Raw genomic sequence first — 24,775 nt, 5'->3', positions numbered from 1 at the left:
TGACCCTGAGTGTGGCTGTTTCCTGACACAGCCTTGACTGAAGCCCCAGCAATAAATGCTCCTCTGCAGAAGCCTGCATTGAATGAATCCTCCCTACAAGCATCCTTAAGGGATGCACTCCCCTGGGGTCACTAAACAGGAGAACTGTTTTGGCTGTTGGGGTGTATTCAGGAATAGGCCATCTCAAATATTTTAAATTTTGCATTTCCCAGTTGTATTTTATGCAGAGCTCATGTCTGCTGCCCCTATTCCCTGATCACCATCTCTTTGGACCTTTGGCACTGCAGGCTTGGGCTTGGAGAGGGAAAGAGTGGCTGTGATGTTCCCCTGAGAGCTGGGCACGAGGCAGCACCGGAGATGCTGTGAGGGGCAAAGTGCTCCTGCTCCCTGGTGGACATTGCCAGTGGGAATGGTGGGATGCCACATCCTCTCTCCTGCCTGATGACCCTCAGCCACCACTAAAAGACACAGTAGAAGGGCAAAAAAACATCTGTTTTTTGCTTCAAACCCCCCCTGAGATGGTGTGTGGGACGAGGGGCCGGATACTCAGAGCTGCCCCATTGCCTGTGTGATGAGGTCTGGGTGGTCCTCTGCCCACAGGAGCACTCAGTGGAGATCACAGAACCACACAGTCACAGAATATTCTGAACTGGAAGGGATCCACAAGGATCATCAAAGTCCAACCCCTGGCCCTGCACAGACACCCCAACAATCCCACCCTGTCCCTGAGAGCGTTGTCCAAATGCTCCTTGACCTCTGTCAGCTTTGGGGCTGTGACCACTGCCCTGGGGAGCCTGGGAGATGCCCCTGCTAGTCTGAACCTTCAGCTGAGCTGTAAAATCCCCCCAGTATTTTCCTGGTTTCCTTCCCATAGCTGCCAACACCAGCTCCCAACACACCTCCCCAGTCACTGTTCCTCATAAAGCCCAAAGCCTGTTCCACCAACTCAACCCTCTTCTTCAGGAGCCAAGGGAGGAGGTTTGGAGGCTGTGCTCCTTGAGTACAGCTCTGGATCCTGCAGTGAACTGAGTGCCCTTCTGCTCTTGCTCTGATGTCAGGGAAAAAGGAAATGTGGCAGAAGAGGGTGCAGAGGGAATGAGAAAATACAGCAGCAAAACTGGGCAGGAAACGTGGTGGTAATGACACCCATCCCAAAAGGCAATCCCATGTGGATGAGACAACTCTGACCAGGCAGTATTTGTCTGGAGTTCCCTTAGGAACTGGATAAATGGCTCCTTGCATCCTTGCCAAGCAGGCAAGACCCACTTGGTCACTGCTGGCAATGATTGGGATCCCACCAGTGAACATGGAGACAGGAACCTGCCCCAGGAAAGGGCCCTGGGACACAGTTGCCACAAACATCTGAGGTCCCTGGAAGTGTCTAAGCCCAGACTGGACAAGGCTCTGAGCAACCTGATCTAGTGGAAGGTGTCCCTGCCCATGGCAGGGGGTGGAACGAGATGATCTTTAAGGTCCCTTCCAACCCAAGCCATCCTGGGATTCTGTGATCCTCCCCTGGACCAGGCCCTGTTCTGGCTGCTCCAGCCTGAAATTTCCTACATCAGGAGAACATCACCTGATAATATCCAACTTTATATAATGCTTTTTTTTCATTACAAAGGAGCAAGAATCGTTTTGCTGATAGGGAAAGAGCAGCCCAGTGTAAGGAGGGACACAAAGGCAGGACCATGGTGGGGTACAGGGACCTTGCAGCCTTCCTGTCCTTCACCCACGTGCTTTCAGGGCTGAGTTTTGTGCGTGGCCAGTCAGCTGCCACTCAGTGAGCTCATGCTCATGAACCCTCAGCCCACTGTGAGTCATGCCCCAAGCTGGGGCTGAGGTTGTAGAACTTATTTCTGGCCAAGAGCAGGATGCAGTTTGGTTTTGACGAGTACAACGTGCATGTGGTGGTTACCAGGCAGAAGCACTGACCCAGAGTCCCTCCCTGGGGAAGCAGAAGGTGCTCCAGGCCCAGGGGTGGGTGGTTGCACGTCAGGGGGAGGCTGTGAGGGGTCACAGGTGAAGGCAGGAGGGGACATGCCAGCCTGGTGGCTCTGCATGTCTTTCCCATGAGGGGTGAGCTGCTGGTGTGGGCAGCAGACCTTCTTGTAAGAGTGCTCCTTGCCATAGGTGTGAGGTTGAGGCTGAATCTGTGCAGTGCCAAAATGCAGAGGTGTTTCTGCTCGTTCCTGGTGCCAAGTTGTGGTTTAATTTTGTTAGTTCTATATTTAATGTGTGATTTTTTTATCGAACAGGGGGAGAGGAAGGCTCTGCAGAGCTCATGTATGAGCATTCCTCTGCAAAGCCTCTCTACCACCACGTCCCTGCAGGAGCACTCTGCTCTCCAGTATGGCTCCAGGGACCACCAGTCCATGGGCTGGCATTCCCACCCGGCTCCAGCAGCTCTGCTTTGTTTCCACAGAGGTTCATTCAGGATTAAAACCCTCTGGGACAGCCACTCTAAGGGCTGTGGGGAGGGTGCAGTCCCTGTGCTCACCCAAACCAGTGTCTCCTCCCCCGGGGTTGTCCCAGTCTCCCAGGGGTGCTGGCCTGGCTGCTCACGTCCTCTTTGTCCCCGCAGAGGTGGAGTCGGACATCCTGCGCCGGGTCCGGACCCTGCTGCGAGAGCTGGACGGGCACCACCCGGCCTGCCAGTGTGACCGAGGTGAGACACAGCCCTGGCACCGCCCCCGGGGTCAGTGCCCGCCTTGCTGGGGCTTGCTTGGCCCCAACACCCCCTGCTCCCCTCTGTCAGGCAGTGCCAGGGTGGGGGGACACGGTGGCTTCCCCCCCCAGCGCTGCTCTGCCCTCCCTAAGCTGCTCTTGGAGGTGCCAAATCTCTGCTCCTGGTGACCCTGAGATCAGCTCAGCTGCTCAGAGCATGGTGCTAAATCACCAAGGTTGTGGGTTTGATCCCCTCACGGGCCATTCACTTAAAAGTTGGACTCAGTGACCCTTGTGGGTCCTTTCCAACTCGGAATATCCTCTGATACTGTTGTTCTGTGACTGCCATGCACCAGCCCCAGCCCTTTTCATCATCCTCTGCAAGGCTTTTACATCCTTCCCACCCTACACTCGCCCAGGGGGTCCAGCATTAAGCTGGGACATAAATGCAGAGCTCCCAGATCTGACAGTGACTCCTGGCACACCCCTGTCCAACTCACTCAGCACCTGTGAGCTGGAGTCTCCCTGCCTCTCTCCATGGGGATACTGTTTTGCCATGCACTGCTCAGCTCAGCACTGAAGAGTCACTTGATTTCTCTGTGTGACGGATTTGGAGAATGACACTCTACCTGAGCCAGCCACTGGACTGTCACAGCCTTTGGAAACCTAATTAATTTTGAAAAATTGATTTTTCTTCAAGCATGCGGAATATTTTACAGTTAATTAAGTTGAATTTTGTCTGGAACGAGCCTTTGACATCCTCAGGACTGAGGTGCTTTGCAGTCCTTGCTCTGAGTGCTGTTGGCAGGCAGTGTTCAGGTGCTGTGTGCTGGGGACCAGCAGGAACCCAAATTCCTTGGGGCAGGCTGTGAAAACAGGCAGTGATGCACAGAGCAACAGAGGCAACAGGAAACAACCTTCATGTCCATTGCCCTGCCTTGCTGTTCTCCAGCCCCCACAGTCCTGGGGACCTTTTTCCAAAGGTTTGCCAGTACTAGAGATACAACACTTCAATGCTGCATCCAGAATCAGGGCAGCAACCTGGCTTGTCCCTTGCAGAGGGACAATGATTGAAGCAGAGGGAAGACAAATCTGGTTTAGCTCTGATAGAGATATCAGTACAGCATCCCAGTGGGTGTTTTTTGCACCAACAGCGCTCAGGTCTCCTGGTTCCTCTGTGGAACACCCTGATCCCTCACTGCTCTGCTTGGCAACCTGACCTTTCCTGGCTTTCACTTCTCAGGGATGCTGCGATGGACCCTGCATAAAAAAATCGACCAGAATCCCAGTAACAGCTCTGTCCTGGTCAGGATCCTGGTGAAGGAGCTGGAAAGGGTAAGTGCCACCTCAGAGATGCCCCCTGAGTGCCAGGCTTGGCCCCTCTGTGGCACGTGCCCTGCTGGGTGGGCAGAGGGATGGGGACTCAACTCCATCTCAAACAGGAGTTTTCAGGGGCCTTGAGCCTGGCTGGGGACTGTGGCTTAGCACAGAGTGGAAAACCCTGTGGGACACCAGGGCAGAGCTGTAGCTTGCCCCCAGCTGATGTCTGCAGGGGCCAGGGTTTGTCCCAAAAGTGACGATGAGCCGTGGGCAGAGCCAGGAACCTCCCCAGGCTCCTCAGTGTCACAGCAGCCAAGCCTTCACAGTCTGCAAATAGTGACAAACACCTCCAACCACCCCAAATCTCCCTCATCCCACCCCACCAGCTGTGGTCACAGGTAGAGTGGAAAATACTCCTCCACATGAGCCATTGTGATGAAACACCTTGCCCAGCGTCCTGTCCCGGGAGCACAGGTGGAAACCTGTGATGGCTTTTTGGTTTCATTGATTTACTTTGTCGTTTTCTGGTCTTGTATAAACCTTTAGCACCCTCAGCATCCTGGCACGACCTGGTTTGTGGTTTGCTGAGGTGTCATGTGTAGAAGAAGCACTTTTTCTCTCTTATGAGCCTGCTTCATTTTACCCAGTACCTTCATTCTGGTGCAGGGAGGATCAGCCCCTGTTCCCCCCTCCCCTCCTCCTCCTCCTCCTCACCCCATTGATGAGCCCACACTCCTCATCCTGTGTTCACAAACCACCCTGCACCGTTTTCTCTGCATTTTTACTAATTTCTCCTTCTGATCTGGGAGGATGGAGCAGCCCTGCTGAGGCTGCCACCTCCCTCCCTCAACACGTGCCACACACACGGGCCACGCCAGCCCAGTGCAGATCCCTGTGCACACATCCAGCAGTTATTCCCAAGCCCAGATTTCTGCCTTGTAGCAGCTCTGAGGCTACTTGCAGGCTGTCTGTCTCATGCTATGGCAGTTCAGCTTCCTTCAGTGCCTTGGGAAGGGATTTTATCCGGCAGCTTTTGCAAATCCAGATAGACAGGAACACCCACATCACCCTTGGCTGTGGATACAGGGATTTCCTCTGCTAAAGCCATGTCAGTCCTCCTCATACCTACCATCACTCTGCAGCTCTTATCTTTCCTTGCCCAGAAGGGGTGTCAGTGCTCCTGGTTTGTAATTCCCTTCATCTCCCTGAAGCTCTTCCTGGAAATCTGTGTCACTCGTTTGGGTTTTATTATTTTTTCACTCCTCTGGCGCTGCAGCAGCTCTGAGCCACCAGTACCAACCAGAGATGATAATTTGGCAATTTCATGCTTGAGTTTCTCCGGGGCAAATATCAACTGGGCTCAGCAATTCAGTGTTATTCATTTCATTGATCATTTCTAAAGCTTTGCTGCCATCAGTTCCATTTAACTCAGATCCATCAGCCCTGAAGAAAGGTGCTAGAAATATCTTTGGAGCGGAAATACCTTTCCCACGTTTATCCCTGGGCATTCCTGTTGCTGGAGCTGCTGTTAGAGCCAGACCAGGCTGCAGGGAGGGGCTGGAGCTGTGTCAGCTGGAGCATCCATCTGGTTTCCCACGGGCCAGGATGGGGATGCAAGAACAGCTCTCCTCCCTGTTCACTCTGGTCCCACACCCACCAAATGTAAGACAGACTTTTCCCAGAGGTTTTGGTTTTCCATATGAGCTTCTGCAACAGAAAGGAGGAGGTCTGTTAGAAACCTTTGCTCTCCCTCTCCCACCGTGGCTGTGTGGTCCACGCACCCTCCAGAGACATCCTGCCCACCCTAAAAGCCTGTGAGGGGATCCCAAACCCCACCTTGAGGCAGGGATCATATCCCCTAAGCCAGGATGAATACCTTGGGCATCTGAGCTGCTGAGAGACAGAACCCAGCACATCCTGGGGGCTCTGGGGGCTCATTCCCAGGGCTGGTGCCCAGCCCGGGATCCTGCGGGCACCGACTGTTCCTTCTGCTTCCACAGGCAGAGCGGGGTGACTTCAGGCATTACATCATCCCCTTGCTGCACACCCTGATGTACACCTTGATCAAGGTAACCGACCGTGGGCCTTGCTGGGGCAAGAGCCAGGGAAATCAGAAGCCACAGGAGGGGCCACTTGAAGTCACTCAGGACCTGTGCTGGAATAGCCCTGCCCAGCAAAGCCCTGGGACTGCCATGGGTGGACTCAGTTGGGTATTTCCCAGGGTGCTGTTTGGTGGCTGAGACTCTGTCACCTGTGACACGCACAGGAGTGACAGGTCCTTCCAGCTGGCCTACTTGGCTGGAGGTGTTTAGGTGCCTGGTGGTGCAGGAAGCCACAGCCTGGTAAAAAAAGCGTCCACATCCTTCAGTGGTTACTGCTGGAGGTTTCCAAACACTCTGCTTCATTTTGCATTTAAATCCATATGGAATTTGGTGTAGTTCTGGGGTCTGTGGGGAGAGCAGCATTGGGGATCCCTGCCCGTGGCATCTCCTTATCTCTCTCCAGGCTCCCTGCATCTCTGAGGAGCTCTGTGGCAGAGTCTACGACTTCTGCAAGAAGCTGCTGACCCTGCCCAAGCCTTTCTGCACCATTGGGCTGGACTATGCCACCAGGCTGAAGGTGGAGAGGACAGCACCAGGTATGATGGTGCCCTGCTCTGTCCCTGCATGGCACCGGGCATGGCTGGGCCCTCGAGGCAACAGGACTGGGGTGTCATGAAGAAAATCAACTCTACCCCAGCCAAAACCAGCTCATGGGGGCTCTGGGGGATTTCCATGCCTGAGCTGGCCTTTGCCCAGTGCAGTGAGCCATGGCAGGGAGATGGCCAAATGCTTGGGGGTCCTGGGCATGCATTTGGGTGGGAGGGTTCCCCTCTCCTGACCTCAGGCTGCTGAGCCTCAGTTACTAGCAGAAAACTTTGGGGTCATCCTGCCATCAGTGCAGGCACACCAGAGTCCAGGCCAGCCCATCTAAGGCCAGCTATGTATATAAAAATATAGATAGATATATAGATATAGATATAGATATAGATACACACCCTCTGCATTAGGAGGAGTGGCTGAAGTCACTTGGTGTGTTCAGCTGGAGAAGAGGAGACTGAGGGGAGACCTCACTGCAGTTCCACCTTCCTGGGCAGGGGCAGAGGAGGGGCAGGGACTGAGCTCTGCTCTGGGGGGACCAGGGACAGCAGCCAGGGAATGGCTGGAGCTGTGTCAGGGCAGGCTCAGGTTGGATCTCAGCAAAAGGTTCTTCCCCCAGAGGCTGGTTGGGCACTGCCCAGGCTCCCCAGGGCAGTGGGCACAGCCCCAAGGCTGCCAGAGCTCCAGGGGGGTTTGGCTGATCCCCTGGGGCACAGGGGGTGACTCTTGGGGATGGGCCTGTGCAGGGCCAGGGGTTGGACTGGATGATCCCTGTATGTCCCTTCCAACTCAGCATTTTCTATGATTCTATACGGGAAACAGGTTGTTTCAGCTCCCAGCCTGGGCATCTCAATGTTTTGTGGAGGTCTCCTTTTTGCAAAGTGAATTTTCTGTCTGAGTTGCAGCTGCCCAGCATGGGCTGTCCCTCCAGTGCCTGTGCATCAGGTTGTAGACACTAGTGTTAGTAGTGACTGCAGAGAACTGTCCCTTCCAAAAAGCAAGCTAAGGGACAACTTTGTTTCCCTTTTTCTCCACGTTGCTTTTTAAAGTTCTTCTTTTTACAGTTTTCTTTAATAGGAGTCTTTAAAAGTAATCCTTTAGAACAGTGCAGGGTGGAGACACGCTGTGAGGGGGAGGTTGAACATGAGAAACATGGTGGGAAATTAAAAAATGCCATTTTAGGTATTCTCAGCTCACCCCCATCACCCTTCCCCAGCACTGCTTTGTCTGGAGCTCCAAGGTCCACCTTTATCTCACCTGATTTCTGGTAAAGGAATGATTCAGTGTGGAGAGATGGGGATCTCCAGTGGGGCTTCCCTCAGAGCACCACAAGGTTCCTAAGATGATTGTACCTGAGCAGTGCCAGATGGGTGTATCTTCCCCTCCCCACAGCTGGGTGAGGGTAAAATACATCTCTCCTGACTCAGAAGCCCGTTGTGCTCTTCATATCCCCACAGACACTCTCCCCCTGTGTGGCCCTGGGGAGGGAGGCCAGGAGCAGGGCTCTTCCTCCTGCTTCCTCCCGAGCTCATAATCCACTAAACAAAGGAAGGGAAACACAGGAAACCATCCCTGAATAGAAGGGGTTTTCTTTTTATGTAGCATGACCTATCTTTGCCTTTGAGTATTTTTAACTCCGGGCCTGATTCTTGGCTCCTTTACACCATCTCCCCAGCAATGGGACTTGGCAGAGCCACCACCAGCCTTTACAACTGGGAGTAGCACTGAGCTGCTCCAAGGAGTTGTGTTATTTCTCGTGCTCTGACTCCCACGTGTTTTTCTCCCTGCACCTGCCAGGTACCTTGTACCAAAGAATGGTCATTTCTGAACAAAGCCTCAAGAGCGACCCGTACCCTTACCAGGAAAAGTGAGTAGTGCCTCCCTGAATGTGTTGATACTTTTATTTTGCAGTCTCTTAGTGAAATCTGTCCTTTTCCAGTGCTCTAAATTAATCTTGGATGGAACAGACAACCTGGACCTCAACCCCGTGGCAGTACGTGGTCTTGGGGGACACAATTTGGTGGCATCCAGTACCTTGTTAAAATGAGCTTTGCTTTGGGAGGAGCATATTCCTCTTGTGTGTCCCAATTTACTTCTGTGGTCCTGGGAGGCAGGGAGCTTTCCTTGTTGGGGAGACAGGGTGGAGAAGGGGAATACCAACAGCAACAGTTTTTCTCTACATGGAATAAGGGAAATGTGAGCTGCTCAGTCTGTAACTCCCTTGGGAGGGGCAGAGAAGGGGCAGGGTCTGAGCTCTGCTCTGGGGGGACCAGGGACAGCAGCCAGGGAATGGCTGGAGCTGTGTCAGGGCAGGCTCAGGTTGGATCTCAGCCAAAGGTTCTTCCCCCAGAGGCTGGTTGGGCACTGCCCAGGCTCCCCAGGGCAGTGGGCACAGCCCCAAGGCTGCCAGAGCTCCAGGAGGGTTTGGCTGATCCTCTGGGGCACAGGGGGTGACTCTTGGGGATGGGCCTGTGTAGGGCCAGGGGTTGGACTGGATGATCCTTGTGGGTCCCTTCCAGCTCAGCATATTCTGGGATTCTGTGTTGTCAGTAACAGGGAATACTCTTCTCTTTTCTCCACCCTCCTGCCCCACACAGGATTTTCATCTTTGCTGACCCCGAGCTGCTCTCTGAAGCCATCTGCAACGCTCTGCTCACCGACACAGAGGCAGCTCAGGTGTCCCAGAGCCCCCGGGCGTGCATGTGCTACGTGATCACCCACGCCATGCAGGCGGCCCTGGGCGAGGGCTGCGACCTCGGCGCCCTGAAGGGCAGACTCCAGGTAACAGCAGCACCCCTGCAGCACCACCGATGGCTTTCCAATCGTCCTGCTCTTGTTGGGACACCTTGAAGAAGAAAAAGGTGTTTTGTCAAGTGGAGAGATCACCCCCACCCAGCCCCTCACTGCTGGTCTCCATCCCTGGCAGGCCCAGTGTTACTGGCAGAGCTGGTGTAAAACTAAAACAGTCTTCAAATATAAAACAGGTTTTATGAATAGCCAGAGGTTTTGAATCTTGAGTTTGAGTTGTCAGTTTTTCCCAGCAGAGCAGGGCTCTGCCACTGAAACACAGCTCCCCTGTGAGCCCCTGGGCATTGCAGAAACATCTCAGTGGAACAGTTTCAGAGAGTTTTCTCCTTGAAGGAGCTGTGGGGCCACAGGAACACAGATGCCTGGTTCAGAAAAGCACCTTTGGAGGGGCTCTCAGCAATTTCCACTCCAAGGACGCCTTTGTGTGCCTGCTGTCCCCATTTCCTCAGTCATTTGAAGTGCCAGCACTGCTGCTGACTCCCCAGGGGACACAGTGTCCATCAGCTGCAAACCTGCCAGAAAAAAGCTTTAAGCAGACAGCACAGCCAGCCTTCCCTGGGGACAGGAGGACCTTTGTGTCCTCTGCTATGAAACAGTTTTTGAAGGGCTCATTTGCCCTCTTTCTGCCCCCTCCCATCGCTCTGCCCCCTCTTTTCACACCTCTGGGTGTTAACAGCTGCTTCCCACGGCAGGATATGCCCACGAGCGAGGTGGAGCACTGGTTCCAGCAGGTGGTGGTGGCAGTGGAGTGTGCAGGAAGCGAGGGGAGCACAGCCCGTGGCCAGCACACAGCCAGGCTGGAGGAGATCTGCCGGGCCCTCCTCAGCTCCTCACAAGCAGGTGAGCTCCAGCCAGCCATTCCCAGTGGGATAGAGGAGCAGCTGGCAGGCCCTTGCCTCTCTGCCATGTCTCTGCCATGTCCTCCCACAGGTGTCCATCCCCACCTTCCCTCTGCCTCTGCTTTAGCAGCAGGACTGGGATCAGGTCCCTGCAGTGACCTGATGGCCAGGATGGAAAACTGGCAGTGGAAGGCAGATTTGTCACCTGAGGAAAGGGACTGTGGCAATCTCTGCTCCTGATTCAGCTGTCTCTGTTGTTTGCAAAGGGTGTCAGAGATGGCAGCTGGGGGAGATTGGACAGGCTCTGAGGAGCACCTTGCTGGTGCAAGGAACATCCTGCCATGGCCTGGACAGGGGGGACACTGTTCACCCTTTCCTGAAATGTGATGTACAAAGTTTTCCAGAGAAGCTGTGGCTGCCCCATCCCTGGAAGTGTTCAAGGCCAGGTTGGATGGGGCTTGGAGCAACCTGGGCTAGTGGAAGGTGTCCCTGCCCATGACAGGGGGTGGGACTGGATGGTCTTTAAGGTCCCTTCCAACCCAAACCACCTATGACATGGTGGACTGTGGCACTGCCATCTCCTCCCATCCCTGGCAGTGCTCTTTTCCAGCCTGGTGCCACTGTGGCTCCACAGATTATAAAAAAGGTCTTCAGTCATTACAGCTCCTCACACAAATCTGGGATAGGCCAGAGGGAAATGGAGGTCATGGTTCCTCTCCTGGTTACTCCTTGAATCCCAATCCCCTCCCCAAAAATAGCTGGAGACTGTCACAGTGTAAGATATGAGGAAGAGCAGCCAGTGGTGCAGGGACAGGAGTGGGACCATCTCCACCTTTTGGAGGCAGTGAGCTATTAAAGTTTGTCACTGCTTTTCCCAGAGCCATAGTGGGTTAAAAAGAGATGGTGATGGTGGGACCAGAGGTCTCCCTTGTGAAGAATGTTTGATTTATTCTGCAACCCCTCTGCTCTTTGCAAAGCAAGGTCCTTCACTTGCCCGTGTTTCAGCCTCCCCATTTTCATTCCTCCCTTCCACTCAGGGTGTAGGCATCTTCTTACAGCTGATTTGTGAGAGCAGAGGCCCTGTGATTACAGCCTCACATCTGGCCAGAAGCAACCAGGGTGGGAGAGCCCCTGGGACTCAGCAGAGGGTCTCTCAGCCAGCGCCTGGTGCTCAGCACTGGGGGGGTTCATAAACCTGTGTGGGGAAAATGCTCCTGTGTGTTATAAGCAACCTTGTTTCCCCCAGGCAATGCTCCCCTGGGAGGGCTGCAGGACACACCTCTGCCCAACCCCACCATCAGCTTTCACCTCTGGACAGAAGACAACCAGCTCTGTGAGTGCCCCAGGGGGGCTGTGGGGAACTGGGATGGTGCCTGAGGGTGGGGATCCTGTGTGAAACTTGTCATTTAGCCCTGGCTCCTGAGCAGTGAGGCTTGTAACCATCACCCAAGGGCCAAGCTCGTGGAGTTTTGTGCTGAATGCAGCAGCCTTCCTTCTTGTGGGCTGCTGGTTTCAGATCAGGGGATTAGGGGTGTAATGGGCTGAAGGAGTGAGGAGAGGAACAGGCTGCAGCAGGATGTGTCCAGAGTACCTGATTTTGTTGTGGCTGCCCCATCCCTGGAAGTGTTCAGGGCCAGGTTGGATGGAGCTCTGAGCAACCTGGTCTAGTGGAAGGTGTCCCTGCCTATGGCAGGGCATTGGAATGAGATGATCTTCAAGGTCCTTTCCAACCCAAACCATTCTGCGAGCCTGTAATTCTATGATTTGAGTGATACTGAGCTCTCTTCACAGTGCCATGTGAAATGGGACTGAAAGACACACTCCCCTGGTGGAGATATTTGCTTTACAGATTGCCTGACAAGAGGGAAGCCGAGGCAGGCAAGGGCTCAGCCTGGAGTTGGTTGGATTTCCCTCCTCAAGCCCCTCTCTGCCCGCAGGGAAGGAATTGGTGCTGTTCATCCGCCCACTGTCACAGAGCTGCGAGCCCGACTGCCTCAGCCAGGACCTGGACACCTTCGAGATCCAGGACATCGTCTCAGACTGTGAATGCTGTGAGCAGACCCGCTTCTCTGTCCTCTCCACCGACAGTGGGATTGAACGAGACCTGCCCGTGGCCGTGGAGGAGCCCTTGGCCCCGTGCGGAGCCGAAACGGAGCAATCCCGGCTGCACAGGAGGGGCGGCATTAAAAAAAAGCCGTCACCGCTGGAGAGCGTGACCTTCCTGCAGGCTGGCTGCTGCAGTCCCGGGGTGAAGCCCCCAGTGAAGCTGCAGAAGAGATCAGGAGTCCCCCAGGATGCTGCAGCCCCGGTCCAGAAGCTGCACACTGCCCGCATCGTGCTGCTGGGGGACGACCGGATCCTGGGGCGCCTGGCCCAGGCCTACCACTCTCTGAGGTAACTGGTGGCCGCAGCCTCCTGGGCTCTGGGGGCTTGGGGAAGGGCAGGACAGAGTGAGGGCTGTGCTCCTCAGCCTTTGGAAGCAGCCAGGATGGCTGGGGATGGGGTTGGGCTCCAGCCTTACCTGGAACAGGGTGGGACTCCAGTGTTTGGCACTCCACAGACTTCACCGGCTGCATGGCATCGTTTGGCTCTGTTGGCCCAAACGTTGCACACAGCGAGTTCTTCTCTCTGTCCATGGAGTGGGTTAATAAAGAATAATCGAGGCAAGATGTTTTCCTATGGAAAAGGGAAAAATTCTAAAGAAAAGCTGTTTTCCAGCTGGCTCTTCCCAGCTGGTTCACCTGGGCCAGGAGAGCAGCATGGGGTGGGTCTAGACTGTGGTGCAGGCAGCAGCCTGGGGGTCACAGCTGGGTGCAGAGGGGCCACCAGTCCAAGAAAAAAATTCTGTCTCTCGTTCCCCATCATCTCCCCGTGCTCAGTTTGGGAACCCAGGGCCATTACTGCCATCCTGTCACACAGAGCAAAGGGAGGCACACGAGGAGGGCACGTGCTCCTGTTGCAGAGCAGCCGCAATCTCCTGGCACTGCCCAGCCTTGGCCACGAACCATGTTCTTCCCTCTTCCCCTTGGGACACGACTGTTTCTTTTTCCATTTCAAGGAAACGGGAAACACGGCGGGTTTTCCTGACTCCCAGGCTGAACCTGCAGTTCTACTACATCCCGGTGGTGGCAGGGCAGCCAGACACCTCGGCTGTTGTGGTGAGTCTGAGCACGGCAGCTCCGGGTGCTGCTGCCAGCAAGTGATGACGGTGGTTTTGGAGGGAGAGCAGGGGGATACAGGAATTCCCACCCGTTCATGCCCTGTTCCTAGAACAAGGAGAGTGGGAGCCAAGTCAGGGTGGTTGGGCTCTGTTTGCAGACTGGTTTTGGGAACCCATCAGCTCCACAGAGCTTCAGGTTGCTCCAGCCTCCCTGATGGGTGGCAACTCATTCAGTCCTGCTTCTATGACCCACCTATAGGAGGACTGATGAGGTTTAGCAAAGGACTTGTGCTTTTCCCACCTCCTAAATGCTTAGGGGAAGCAGTTGCTGCTCACTGAGGGCTTTGCCTCCTTGGTCAACAGCCCCAGTTCTAGATCTGTAAGTCACTACCTTGCAGTTTATCTTGGACACGTCTCTTCCCTTTCTCACAGCCTCAAGACAGTGGCAAATAAACACTTGCACTTCTCATAATATGTTAAGCTGGCTCAGAGCTGGCTGTGAACCCTGACAAACATGCTCTTATAAAAATGATTATTTCTTCTTTTCATTGTTCACTTAATTTTTGCCCTAGAGCACCCCCTAAGTGAGTTTGCCATCTTCTCTGGACCAAGCAGGGAAGGGCACAGCTCCCTCTGGCTTCTCTGTGGCTCCTGGTATATCCTCTGAGCTGTGTTTCTCCCACAGGACCACCCTTCCAGTGGCCACGAGGAGCTCTGTGAGGTGGCCAGGTACCTGGGCAGAGCTGACCCGTGGTACGAGAGCAACATCAACACCCTGTGCCACGTGATTCCCAAGCTGGCCACCATGGTACGAGGAGAACCTTCCCACCTCCCCAGCCTGGCCCATTTCCCAAAGACACCTGAGGATGAGTTTGTGCCCCTGCAGGGCTCCTCTGTGCCCCAGGCAGAGCTTTTCTCCTGCAAACCCTCCCCTGGGCCCGGCAGCTGGAAGGTGTCTGTGGCTGACACTGCCCCAGCCCACAAGGCCCGTTTGCTGTGGTGGGGTTTTTTGGCCAAGGGACAGGAAATGGCAAATTTCAAGAAAGAAAAGGTAGATGAGGTGTTTGCTGAAATACCCCTGGCTCTCATTTCCTGGCAGTTTGAGCCATCATTGACAGGCTACAAAAAAAAAACTGTTGGGTGGGCACAGCCTTGGCTTCTCCCATTTGCTTTGACCAGTGAGGGCAGAGCCACAGCTCATCACTCACTGTTTGTCTGGGAAGGTGTGAGGGTTTGTGGCAGGGTTTCTGAGAAGTGACCGTGGACTGACCCATGATGTGATTTGCCCCCCTGCCCAGCCTCCCTCGCCGAGCAAACACCTCGTGACCGATCTGTTCATCACAGACGTCATCGCTTACTACGTCCGCATGGGCCTCCAGCCCGTCTGCTTCCAGGTCTATGCTGTGAAGGTGGGTGTCACATCTCCTGAGCCTTCACGTGGCCCTGCAAGGGCTTGTGGAGCTGTGCAGAGTCAGCAGGGCCTGGGGACTTCCAGCAGATCTGAGCCTGGATCCCTGTGTCTCCCAGCCTGTCCCCTCCTTGCCAGGCTCCCAGATTCAGTGACTCTGTGTAGCACAGCTCAGCTGGAGTCAGTGATCCTGGAAAGGCTATTTCAGGATCACACAGGTCAGGAAAGTGAGCCTTGAAGGGACACAGATTACCTGCTCTGCTGGATTTGGGGTTGCTCAGGAGCCCTGATACCTCCTGCTGCTTGTTCTGTGAGCAAACAGGACTTTTCTGAGCAGCTTTGCCAAAACCTTTCTGTACCTCACAGGGGCTTTGCAGGGTTTCCTGAAACACCATTTTATTTATTTCCTCTCAGCTTTTCTCTGAAAAGGTGTCAGAGTGAGACCTGGCACCTGATATGCCAGATCTGAGAGCCAAGACAAACTGTCTTTGGGCACATAACATCAATCCCCTGCTCTGCTCCTCTGGCAGTTCCCCCCTTCAAAGCTTAGGCTGGCACTGATGCACAGATCTCCTTTTAATCTACTTGTAGCCACTGTGGCAACAGCACAGGAGCAGCCTTTGGATGAGCAAATTGGCACATGCAAAGAGCTGGAAGAGCTTTGGTAATTCCTGGTGTAGCATCACCAGGACTTGAACTAATAACGTGTATCCTGTAAAGACTTGGAGCACCTGGTCCTCAGCTTGTGTGGCTGGGGATTTTGATTTTTTGGTGAATTTTTACTCCACTCATTTCTCCTCCCAAGACAAAAACCAACAGCAACCGAGAGAGTGGGTGATTCAAGCAGGGGAAGAGGAACTGATTCCAGATGTGGTTTTTAGATAGACACACCTAAACTAATCTCTTGCCATACAGGGTGTGATATTGCTTCATCTGGAAACACTTGACCCTGTTTTGCCTTTTTGGTTAAGAGCACACTGTTCCCCTTTGGCTGCTGAAAGCTTCCTAGCAGTGCGACTCAAGTCCCACAGGAGCTGGATGTAGGGCTAGGAGAGGTTCTCCAGGACCTTCTCCTCACATTTCGCTCAGTACAAGACCACGAAAAGAAAATAATTCATAGGGCTGGAGTGACCTGATGATTTAAGTGTATCAGATAGAAATTAGGTACCTTGAAGCTCAGCCAACATCTCAGCCAGGCCTGGGAAGCTGCTCCCTGTGAGCAGGGGGTGGATGGCTGGGAGCTGACTCATCATGAGTGCACAGTGACATCCAGTGGCAGGGGACACTGCCCGTGGCTCTGCTGACCAGGGACAAGGTCTGCCATGCTCCTGGGCTTCAGGAAGCAGAGCCAAAGCAGTTCTCCCCATCCCATAGGTGCCCTGGCTGCCATGGTGAGGTCACAGATGACTGAGGAGATGTTCTTAAGAGATTTTTCTCTCTTTCAGATTTTCTTCAACGACCCGGCACAGGAACCGGCTGAGGATGTGTTCCTCACCGAACTGTGCACCCAGGGGCAGGACGGCATCTCCCACAGAGGTGTGTGTGTCCCGCCAAGCCGAGCCCTGCAGCAGGGGCTGCCACCCTGGGCAGGGGTCCTGCCATCCCCAGACCCCACTCACCCCGTCCCTCAGCCCGCAGCAGCCAAAGCCATGTTATGGGACAAGCAGGAGGCTCCCCTAAACACCTCCATCTCCCTCTCAGGCACATGAAACCAGGCTAAATGAGAGACCTTGTGGTCACTTGGCTCCTGGTCTCAACCAGCTTTTGTAGACTGTGCCTTTGGTTGGCTCCAGGACCCTCTGGAGTTGGATCAGCACCCTAGTTTTGTTGAGGAAATAAGCTGGGCTTTACAGCCATCCCCTTTGCCAGGTGTTTTCCCTGTTAGAAATCCAACTTCCTCGAGGTGCCAGTTATGGAACAAGAGTGCTTGAAGGCTGGGCCATTACAGAAGGCACATCCAGCCCCTCCATCAGTGCACTGTGGTGTCCAATCCAATGGATGTTTGCCATTGAGGTTGGGCACAGACCCTCGAGTGAGTCCATCTCACTGGAGGTGCTGAGTACACAGAGCCTCAGCCCCCATAGGCAAGGAGAGGAAGCCTGATGTCCCAGACTACTCTGTGATGGAGGGGGTGGCTCATCCCATGGGAGGACTCCCCTCTGCTCACCACAGACGGGTGGCATGAGTGAAACCTCAATCCCACTCGGTTCCCTCCTTGCAGAGTTAAGCATGACCAAGAAGAAAACAACCCTGGATGGCCCTGGCATAGATCTCACAGTAACATACAGAAAGGTAAGCAGAGCTCTCAGCAGCCCAAAATGTCTCTGCTCACAGGGATACCCAGCATGGCACAGATCTCCTAAAAGGAGGACTCTGGCCCTCCTTCTTTCCTCTGGAATTGCTCTTCAGGAGAGGACAGAGAGGTTGTGGTGAGCTTTAAAAGCCTGGTAGCTAACCCTGTGTTTGTGAAAACCTGCCCCAGACCTCTCCATGTCCAACCTCCCTGCCAGGAGGAACTAACAGAGCTTTGCCTGCAGGTCATGGTGAGTGACCGGGAGAAGGAGCTGGACATGTCCCTGCGCTCCACAGGTCTGGTGATGAAAGCCATCCCTTCTCAGGAGGCTGAAGGTGGGTTCTTCCTGCTTGGAACCACATGAGGAGGGTTTGCTGAGTTTTCAAGTGCTCAACAGAGTAAATCTGAGCACAATCCTTAGTGCCAGTTGTGCTTGGGCTGTGGGGTTGAATCAGTGACGGGCATATGTTGGTGTCACCACAGTCTGGTGGTGTGTTTTCTCATGAATGATGTGTCTGAGGCTCAGACATGATCTAAGCTTGGCAGCATCTTCCTTTTGCTCCAGCCTTCCTCTTTCACCTTGCCCTCTGAGCTTCCCACCCTGAGCATGATCCTACATGAATCCCTAGCCCATGGAGCTTGCCAGAGTCCTCCTTTTCTGCTGTCCTACGTATCCCACAGGCAGTGCACCCAAATGTGGGGTATGGCACCAGCCCTACTGCAAGCTGAGCTGAGATCTTGCCATGGCCTGAGATTAACATGCTGCTTCTGTTGCAGACCTGGTGTGTCTGAACGTGACCATCACTGAAATCATCAGGACCAGCAACTTGTCAGGACGGTCGTTCTCAGTAAGTGCCTGTGGGATCCTCACGGCCCTGGAGGGCTTGGTCACTGCCTGGAAATCCCTTGCAACAGCAGTGAAAGGGGAAACACTCTGTGGGGAGGAGAAGGCTTTGGGACCATCGTGCTTAGAGGGTGTTTTGTAGTTCCATTCCATGGAAAAGTCCATGCCAAAGCCCCTGCTGGCCAATGCAATGTGGAATTCTGTCACAGGAGACCCTGAATGACTGAGCTGTGTCCACAAGACAAAGCAGAGAAATAAAGCTTAGCCCCGGTCCTCGTGGCTCCACTTGGGTGCAGGAGAGGGTCTGTAGTTTTGCTACCAACTCCATTTACTCCACACCTTCAGCTGCAGACCCTGCATGTTATTCCCCACAGAAATCCCCAAAAATAATTTAACAAAGCACAAACATGAAGAAGGAAATTCAGTTAATCTATTTATCAGCTCAGAAAGGTGGAGAGGTAAGAGAAGGGACTGAAATCTTGGGCTTCTGTCCTTTTTGTTTTGCATGAAAGTTCAGGTAGACTCCAGAGGCCACGCTGCCTCACGGGAACCTGTTCCTGGAGTTTGGGTGGCATTGTGTTGGTGTCCCTTGGTCATTCAGGCCCTGGAGTCTCCAGTCTCTCAGTTGGTGTTTTTAAGTAGCCAGCACAGTTTTGCTTATTTTCACCTGGCTTTTGGGAACACCAAGGTGCTGCAGCCCGCACTGCCCACAAAGATACCCCACAGCCGTGGAGAACAGGCCATGCCCCACACCAGACATCCCAAACCTTGTAGCCTGTGCAAGCATTGCCAGTTTGGAAAGCCTGCCCTCACAAAACTTGACCAGGTTGTGATTACAGGAGAAGGCTTTGCCTTGTGTCACATCTGAGGTTAAAAAATAAAAACCAGAAGAATGTCCTCATCTGTCCCTTTCACACCCAGCGCACACACACACCACCCACCACCGCACAGCCAAGGGAGGGGAGGGACACACTCACTGGGCTCCTCCTCCTCTCTCCATCCAGGCTGTAGCAAACAGGTTGAAAACACGAAATATCACAATCAGGAGCACAGAGCAGAGACCCTTCACGGTGTGTCTGGACAAGGACAGCAGAAGAACCTACAGGAACGTGATCAGGTGAGAGTGCCACGTGTGCCAGGCTCTGCCCATCTCCCTGGAAGGGCTGTTTCCCAGGGAGTCCTAGTCCTCATCCTCATACAGGACAAAAGACCTTCTCCAGGGAATGCAGGGCAGAGGGGTGCTTTGTGTTTTTGGGTGGTAGTGTGAGAAACAAAATGGTTTTTCATTGTACATAAGGTGCTGTCATTAAGACAGTAGAAGAATAGGTACTTCCAGGAGCAAACAGATCCTGGATCTCCTGAATTATCTCCTGAGGCTGATGCTCTCTCCACTGACTGTACCTCTCACCAGGGAGTCTCAAGGGGTAGAGAATCCAGCCCTGTGAAAGTAGCAGGGATTAATGTGCCTATAGAAGTGACATATGATGTGTTGGAAACAAGCAGGTAGTTCAAGGTCTGTGGGCCTCATGTAACACTCATAAACTGAATTCCTGAGAATCAGGCTGGGCCAGGCAATGGACACTGGTGGTGTGGTCAAACTGACACACATCAGCCCATCTTTCCAGCCAAACACAGTTGCAAAAAAGCATAAAAACAGCTGCACATTTCAGTGTGACCATCCTCCCTCAGCAGTCAGTGCAGAGACCTGGTGTTTGGTCTGAGACGAGGCTCTGGCCCTCAAGGGCAGATCTGTACATGCAGCAAATGTGTTCATGTGTTCTTGCAGCCTGGAAGTGTCTCCTTGCCTAGAACCCAGCTACTGCTTGCAAAAGACAAGGACCATGAAATTCAGCCTTCACGAAACAGAAGATGTGGGGCTTGTGAAATACATGCCCAAGTCTCTGCTCCTGCCTATCAACACGTTTGCAGGTGTCACACAGTGAAGAAAACAGGAGAAAGCTGGTGTGGGAGATGTGACATTGGGTCATCACAGAGGACACGGAAAAAGAAAACACACTAAAAGGCACCAATGGTGATTTTACAATGTTAATGGTATGAAAAGCTGCGAGAGCAGGGGTGGATAGGGCTCGAGGTGACAGCCATGCCCTGCTGGGTGACAGTGTGACCACAAATAACAGCCCCCTGCCAAGGGGCAGTCTTGCTGCAGAACTGAGTTTTAACCTTTTGCACAAGTCAGGGGAAACCTCTGAGCTTCTTCATTTCAGGAAGACTGGGTGGAAAACCTGGCTGTGGTGTTGGTGCTCGCTGTGCTGTGCATCCCAGGGCAGTTGCTGGCAGTAATATTTATTGTGGTGATGTCTCACAGCCCAGCACGGGCTCAGGGCCCGACTGCCGGGTTCTGCACAGCAAACTCTTCATTCTGGCACAGGGTGATGTATTTGGGCAAACCAGCAATTACTCCCCTGCCTGATTTAGGAAAGCCTGACCACAGTGTGTGTTCAATGAGGCTTCTCTGGAAGTCAGTGGAAAACTTGCTGTTGTTTCAAAGGGCTGCATGGGATAACAATGAATGGTGTGAAACAGGGACATGGAAATCTGGTGCAATATTTGACAGTGAGGAACAGGTCAAGAACTGCTTGTGCTGCCCAGGAAGTGCTGTGGGATATGCTTGGCTTGAAGCAGAGACCTTCACTGAGCAGATATGGAGGCTGCACAGCAGCTCTTGGACATCTGAGCTGCACCTTGGAGTCCACTTGGGATTTCTCTGTGGTTTCACTGTACACCCTTTCTGCATCTTGTCTGGAACCTCACGAGTGCTGAGTGCATTCCTCCAGTTGTAGGTCCTGGGAACAACCTCCTGCAGTCCCAGCAGGACTGGACCTCTCCCATGAGGTCAACCAGCAATGTCTCAGTGTCCAGCCTGCCTTGCAGTCCTGGTTTGGTCTGTGCCTGCTGCGTTGTGCAGAGGAGTGCTCCTGGGATTGATGGATGGGCAGGATGCCTGAAAGAATTCTTTGTTCCTTTCTCCTGCTGCTCCCATGGTGTAAAAACCTTCCCCTGGTTTGCAGCTGGGCCAGGCTGAGCAGTGACAGCACAGCTCCTGCTTCCACCAGGAGTTGTGGAGTGAGTCAGAGTGACCAGGAGTCAGAGTGACCCGGTGTTCAGGATGATCCTGGAGGAGGACCTTGTCTTCATTCCAGTTTTTGGCTGAGTGAAATAATGGATGAAATACCATGTGTTGTTATTGACTTTCTGAATGTGATCTGTGGTTTCTGGAGTCCAGGGAGTCCCCCATAAATTCACACTGGAGGAATTTCAGGGCATTCCTTCTATGACACTATCATTTCTTTGTTCTCTTGGCTCCCAAAAAGTCGTTACCTGGGCTGCCTTCACTTAGGGGTGCTTGCTTGGATCACCAGCCCAAAGAAAGTGTCCTTTAGCTTTGTAGGTGTACATAACAGCTTTCCCCAGTCATCTCTGGCTGACACTGCTGGGGAATCCCTGGAGCCAGCTCTGTGCTCCAGGGTAATGCCAACCAGCTGCAGTGACACTGGCAAATCCTTATTTAGCCCCAACAAATGGGACAAATCTACCCCTCTGGCCTGTATGTGCCAGGTCTGCCCAGCCCTGGGGAGCTGCACCTCTGGAAAGTCACTTCTGCTTAACCACCCACACCTGGAACAAGGAGCCCACCTCCAGATATCCCAGTCTGGGGGACTGGAGAGGAGTTTCCCTTCAGCAGAACTGCTCTCAGCTTGTGGGTTGTCTTGGCTGGTTAGGTCTCATGGAAATCTTACCTCTATTTCTTACCACATGCATCAGGGTTTAGGGGTTCAACCTCCCTGGTCCCTCTCTGTGCCAGCAAGCCCAGGGCAGCTGTGTTCCCTCTCCTGTCACCTGGCACAGCAGGCATTGCCCCTTCCTGTTCCCAAGCTAAAGGCTGATTTGCTCTCACTTTGAGTGTGTCATGCCACCCAAAACAATTGCTGAAACACACTTCTGGGGGCTCAGCAGCTCCAGAGCTGTCAGCAGGTGACAGGCTATTTAGCAGTGTAAAAAGCCACCAGGTCCCAAGAAATATTTAATCCTGAACCTGCACAGTTGGAAGATCATACTGGGCAGCAGCAGCATGACCATTTCCAAAGGAAGATACCTTGGAATGCTGGCAGATGTAGCCCCTTGCTCCTGGCAGAGCCAAGCACAGTCCTCAAGCCTTCATGTCCCCCACAGGAGTGACAAGGCTGCAAGGTCTCAGCCACAGCATCTGGTCCTTCAGTACTGTTTTTCACCTCATAAATCAAAAATTGTTGATGCTCACCTGTGCCAGACTTAGGCAGGAAACATTCTGGTCCTGAAGGAAGCTGAAAGTAGACAGGAGGCTCACAAACAAGTCAGGAACAGCCTGCTTGCACCAGCTGTTCTCCTGTGTGAGCTGGGATAATATGGGGTTTAAGGAGTGACCAGTGGCTCTGCACACATCTTTGGGGCTTCACTGGGGGGTTTGTACACCCCAGCACACAAGGGAAATGCTTAAAAAGCCACGAGACTGTGAGCTGGGTTGGAGTGTGGTCTGTGGCATCCAGAGTTTACTCTGTACAGTTGTAAATGATGTAGATGGAGTATAAATTATTTGTATATATATGAATGATCTGTATCGAAAGGTGAAATCCTTTTAATGCCAGTTAAAAGAAATTAGGTAAAAAAAACCATCAGAAACTATCCATTTGGTTGTGGTTTTATGTTTCTCTGTGCCTGGGGTGGGTGGGGAATGAGCTGGCAGGACCAGAAGGTCACCAGTGTCCTTTGGCCCTCTTGGCCAGTGTCTCCTCCCCACCTTGGGGCTCCAGGTTGTGTTACACAGAGACTTCATGGCCAAAGAGGTCATTTGTGAAGGGATGGGCAAAAACGGCTGAATTGCAGAAATTTGGAAGCAGTGCTCTGTGGCTTTATAACCCCCATGTTGGCTGCCCCTTGACCCCCCTCTGTGCTGAAACACTGTCTCCACAGCCTGTTCCCCTCACAGTCTGTCACTTCAAAGCAACCCATTCCCTTAGTTGGGCTTGTCACCTGAGGGTGGGAAAGAGGTGAACCACTGGAAATGGGTGAACCATTGGCTTTCTGCAAGGATCCCCTAAATCCCACTGACCCTACTGACCACAGGAACTGCTCATCAGTTGAGCAGAAACAGCTCACAGACTTGTGCTAATGAATTAGCACAGTTGTGAGAAGAATTTCATAGGTTGTTTCATTTACTCCTGGAAACTGCAGGCAGCAAACGCAGATCCCAGAGCAGCCATAGCACAGGGACAGTGTTCAGGTGTACCCTCTGCCCAAAAGTTGCTGGCTTTGGAGCAACTTCATCTTCTGCACCAGGTCAAAAGCCTGGAGGAACATGGCAGGTGGATCTCAAGGGATAAGGGTGGACACAGTTGCCTGGAGACTGGGAGAGGACAGAAATCTGAGTGCAGGGTGCATTCATAAACAGCAGAGCCTGGAGCAGGGCTTGCAGACAAACCCTGCTGGCACAGCTGTGTGAGGGGTTTTACCTGGCAGGATTCCTCACCTTATTGGAGACTCCCAGTCTTTCAAAGTCCCTGCTGAATACCTTTATTTACATCGTTATCATAGAATGGTTTGGGTTGGAAGGGACCTTAAATATCATCTTGTTCCAACTCCCCCTACCAGGGGCAGGGACACCTTCCACTAGCCCATGTGGCAGGAAAAATGTATACAAACACCTCCAGCCCAGGTTGCTCCAAGCCTCATCCAGCCTGGCCTTGGACACTTCCAGGGATGGGGCAGCCACAGCTTCTCTGGGTAACCTGTGCCAGGGCCTCCCCACCCTCACAGGGAACAATTCCTTCCTAATCCCATCTAACCCTGCTCTCTGTGAGTTTGAAACCATTCCCCTTCATCTTGTCATTCCAGGCTCTTATAAATAATCTCTCTCCATCTTTCCTGTTGGCTCCTTCAGGTCCTGGAAGGGCACAATTAGGTCACCCCAAACCCTTCTCTTCTTCAGGTTGAACAATCCCAATTCTCTCAGCCTTTCCTCCCAGCAGAGCTGCTCCAGCCCTCTGATCATCTTGGTGGCCTTTCCATATGCTGCTGATGCCAAACTGGCTTGGTCAGAGTCCATGTCTGTCCCTGTGTGGTGTTTTGCTGTGTCACCCCACAGTCCCAGCTGTGTCATGCCAAGCCTGGCTCCCAGGATGAGTCAGTGCCAACTCCTCCTCCTGCACAAACCCAGCCCAGCCCAGGCAGCAAACAGCACCTTGGCACTTGCAGGGAGTTCAGGTGATCCCCAGCCAGCTGCTTGGGAGCTCTGCATTCTGGACAACCTCCTTCTCCCATGACCTCTCCTGAAACAGTGCCTTGGACAACCTGAAAACACCCAAAGCTGCACATTATTAAACACTTTGTGAAAAATTTAATATGAATCACCAGTTTTCCAGGGGGCTCTACTGGAATTAGAGAGGCAGAAGGAAGCCAGTGGTAAGAAATCCTAGTATAGATCAGTTTTACATACAATGAAAATTCATCTCCCACCAGCTCCACGTGAAAAGCTATGGACTGGTGGAGGGGGAGGACAACGTTAAACATTAATTCATCATTAATGGGGGATCAATGAGTCTGTAATACAACCTCCCCAGCAGCACCACTGCAAGATGCCAGGAATAAATCAGCTCTAACAGCAGTGTTCTCAGGCCCATCCATATTTCATATCCCGTCAGGGTGAGTTCAGTAGCTCCCTGCTCAGGCAGCTCTTCCCTCCCCTTGCCTGAACTCACTGAGCCCTCCATGGCCACCCAAAACTCAGGTGATCCTGGGCCTTTGAA

General features: G+C 53.1%; 1 protein-coding gene across 1 annotated transcript in view; it reads left to right on the top strand.

Moving 5' to 3' along the window:
• Nucleotides 1-22,592, top strand: part of PIK3R6 (phosphoinositide-3-kinase regulatory subunit 6) — a 37,089-nt gene extending 14,497 nt beyond the window's left edge. Inside the window, exons 3-20 of the mRNA XM_017838414.1 lie at nucleotides 2,582-2,665; nucleotides 3,908-3,999; nucleotides 5,985-6,053; nucleotides 6,490-6,622; nucleotides 8,421-8,490; nucleotides 9,221-9,404; nucleotides 10,124-10,271; nucleotides 11,517-11,603; nucleotides 12,208-12,664; nucleotides 13,329-13,428; nucleotides 14,116-14,238; nucleotides 14,729-14,839; nucleotides 16,284-16,374; nucleotides 17,060-17,130; nucleotides 17,376-17,466; nucleotides 17,909-17,979; nucleotides 18,980-19,092; nucleotides 19,762-22,592. Of these exons, the coding sequence (XP_017693903.1) occupies nucleotides 2,582-2,665; nucleotides 3,908-3,999; nucleotides 5,985-6,053; nucleotides 6,490-6,622; nucleotides 8,421-8,490; nucleotides 9,221-9,404; nucleotides 10,124-10,271; nucleotides 11,517-11,603; nucleotides 12,208-12,664; nucleotides 13,329-13,428; nucleotides 14,116-14,238; nucleotides 14,729-14,839; nucleotides 16,284-16,374; nucleotides 17,060-17,130; nucleotides 17,376-17,466; nucleotides 17,909-17,979; nucleotides 18,980-19,092; nucleotides 19,762-19,918 (2,252 nt within the window). The 3' untranslated portion in view covers nucleotides 19,919-22,592. The remainder of the gene's footprint in view (nucleotides 1-2,581; nucleotides 2,666-3,907; nucleotides 4,000-5,984; nucleotides 6,054-6,489; nucleotides 6,623-8,420; nucleotides 8,491-9,220; nucleotides 9,405-10,123; nucleotides 10,272-11,516; nucleotides 11,604-12,207; nucleotides 12,665-13,328; nucleotides 13,429-14,115; nucleotides 14,239-14,728; nucleotides 14,840-16,283; nucleotides 16,375-17,059; nucleotides 17,131-17,375; nucleotides 17,467-17,908; nucleotides 17,980-18,979; nucleotides 19,093-19,761) is intronic.
• Nucleotides 22,593-24,775: the final 2,183 nt, after the last annotated feature.

Source organism: Lepidothrix coronata, unplaced genomic scaffold (genome assembly GCF_001604755.1).
Source record: "Lepidothrix coronata isolate B3197 unplaced genomic scaffold, Lepidothrix_coronata-1.0 Scaffold337, whole genome shotgun sequence".
NCBI classification, from domain to species: domain Eukaryota; kingdom Metazoa; phylum Chordata; class Aves; order Passeriformes; family Pipridae; genus Lepidothrix; species Lepidothrix coronata.
The sequence above is the reverse complement of the archived record's forward strand: the minus strand, read 5'-3'. Positions and strand labels throughout refer to the sequence as shown.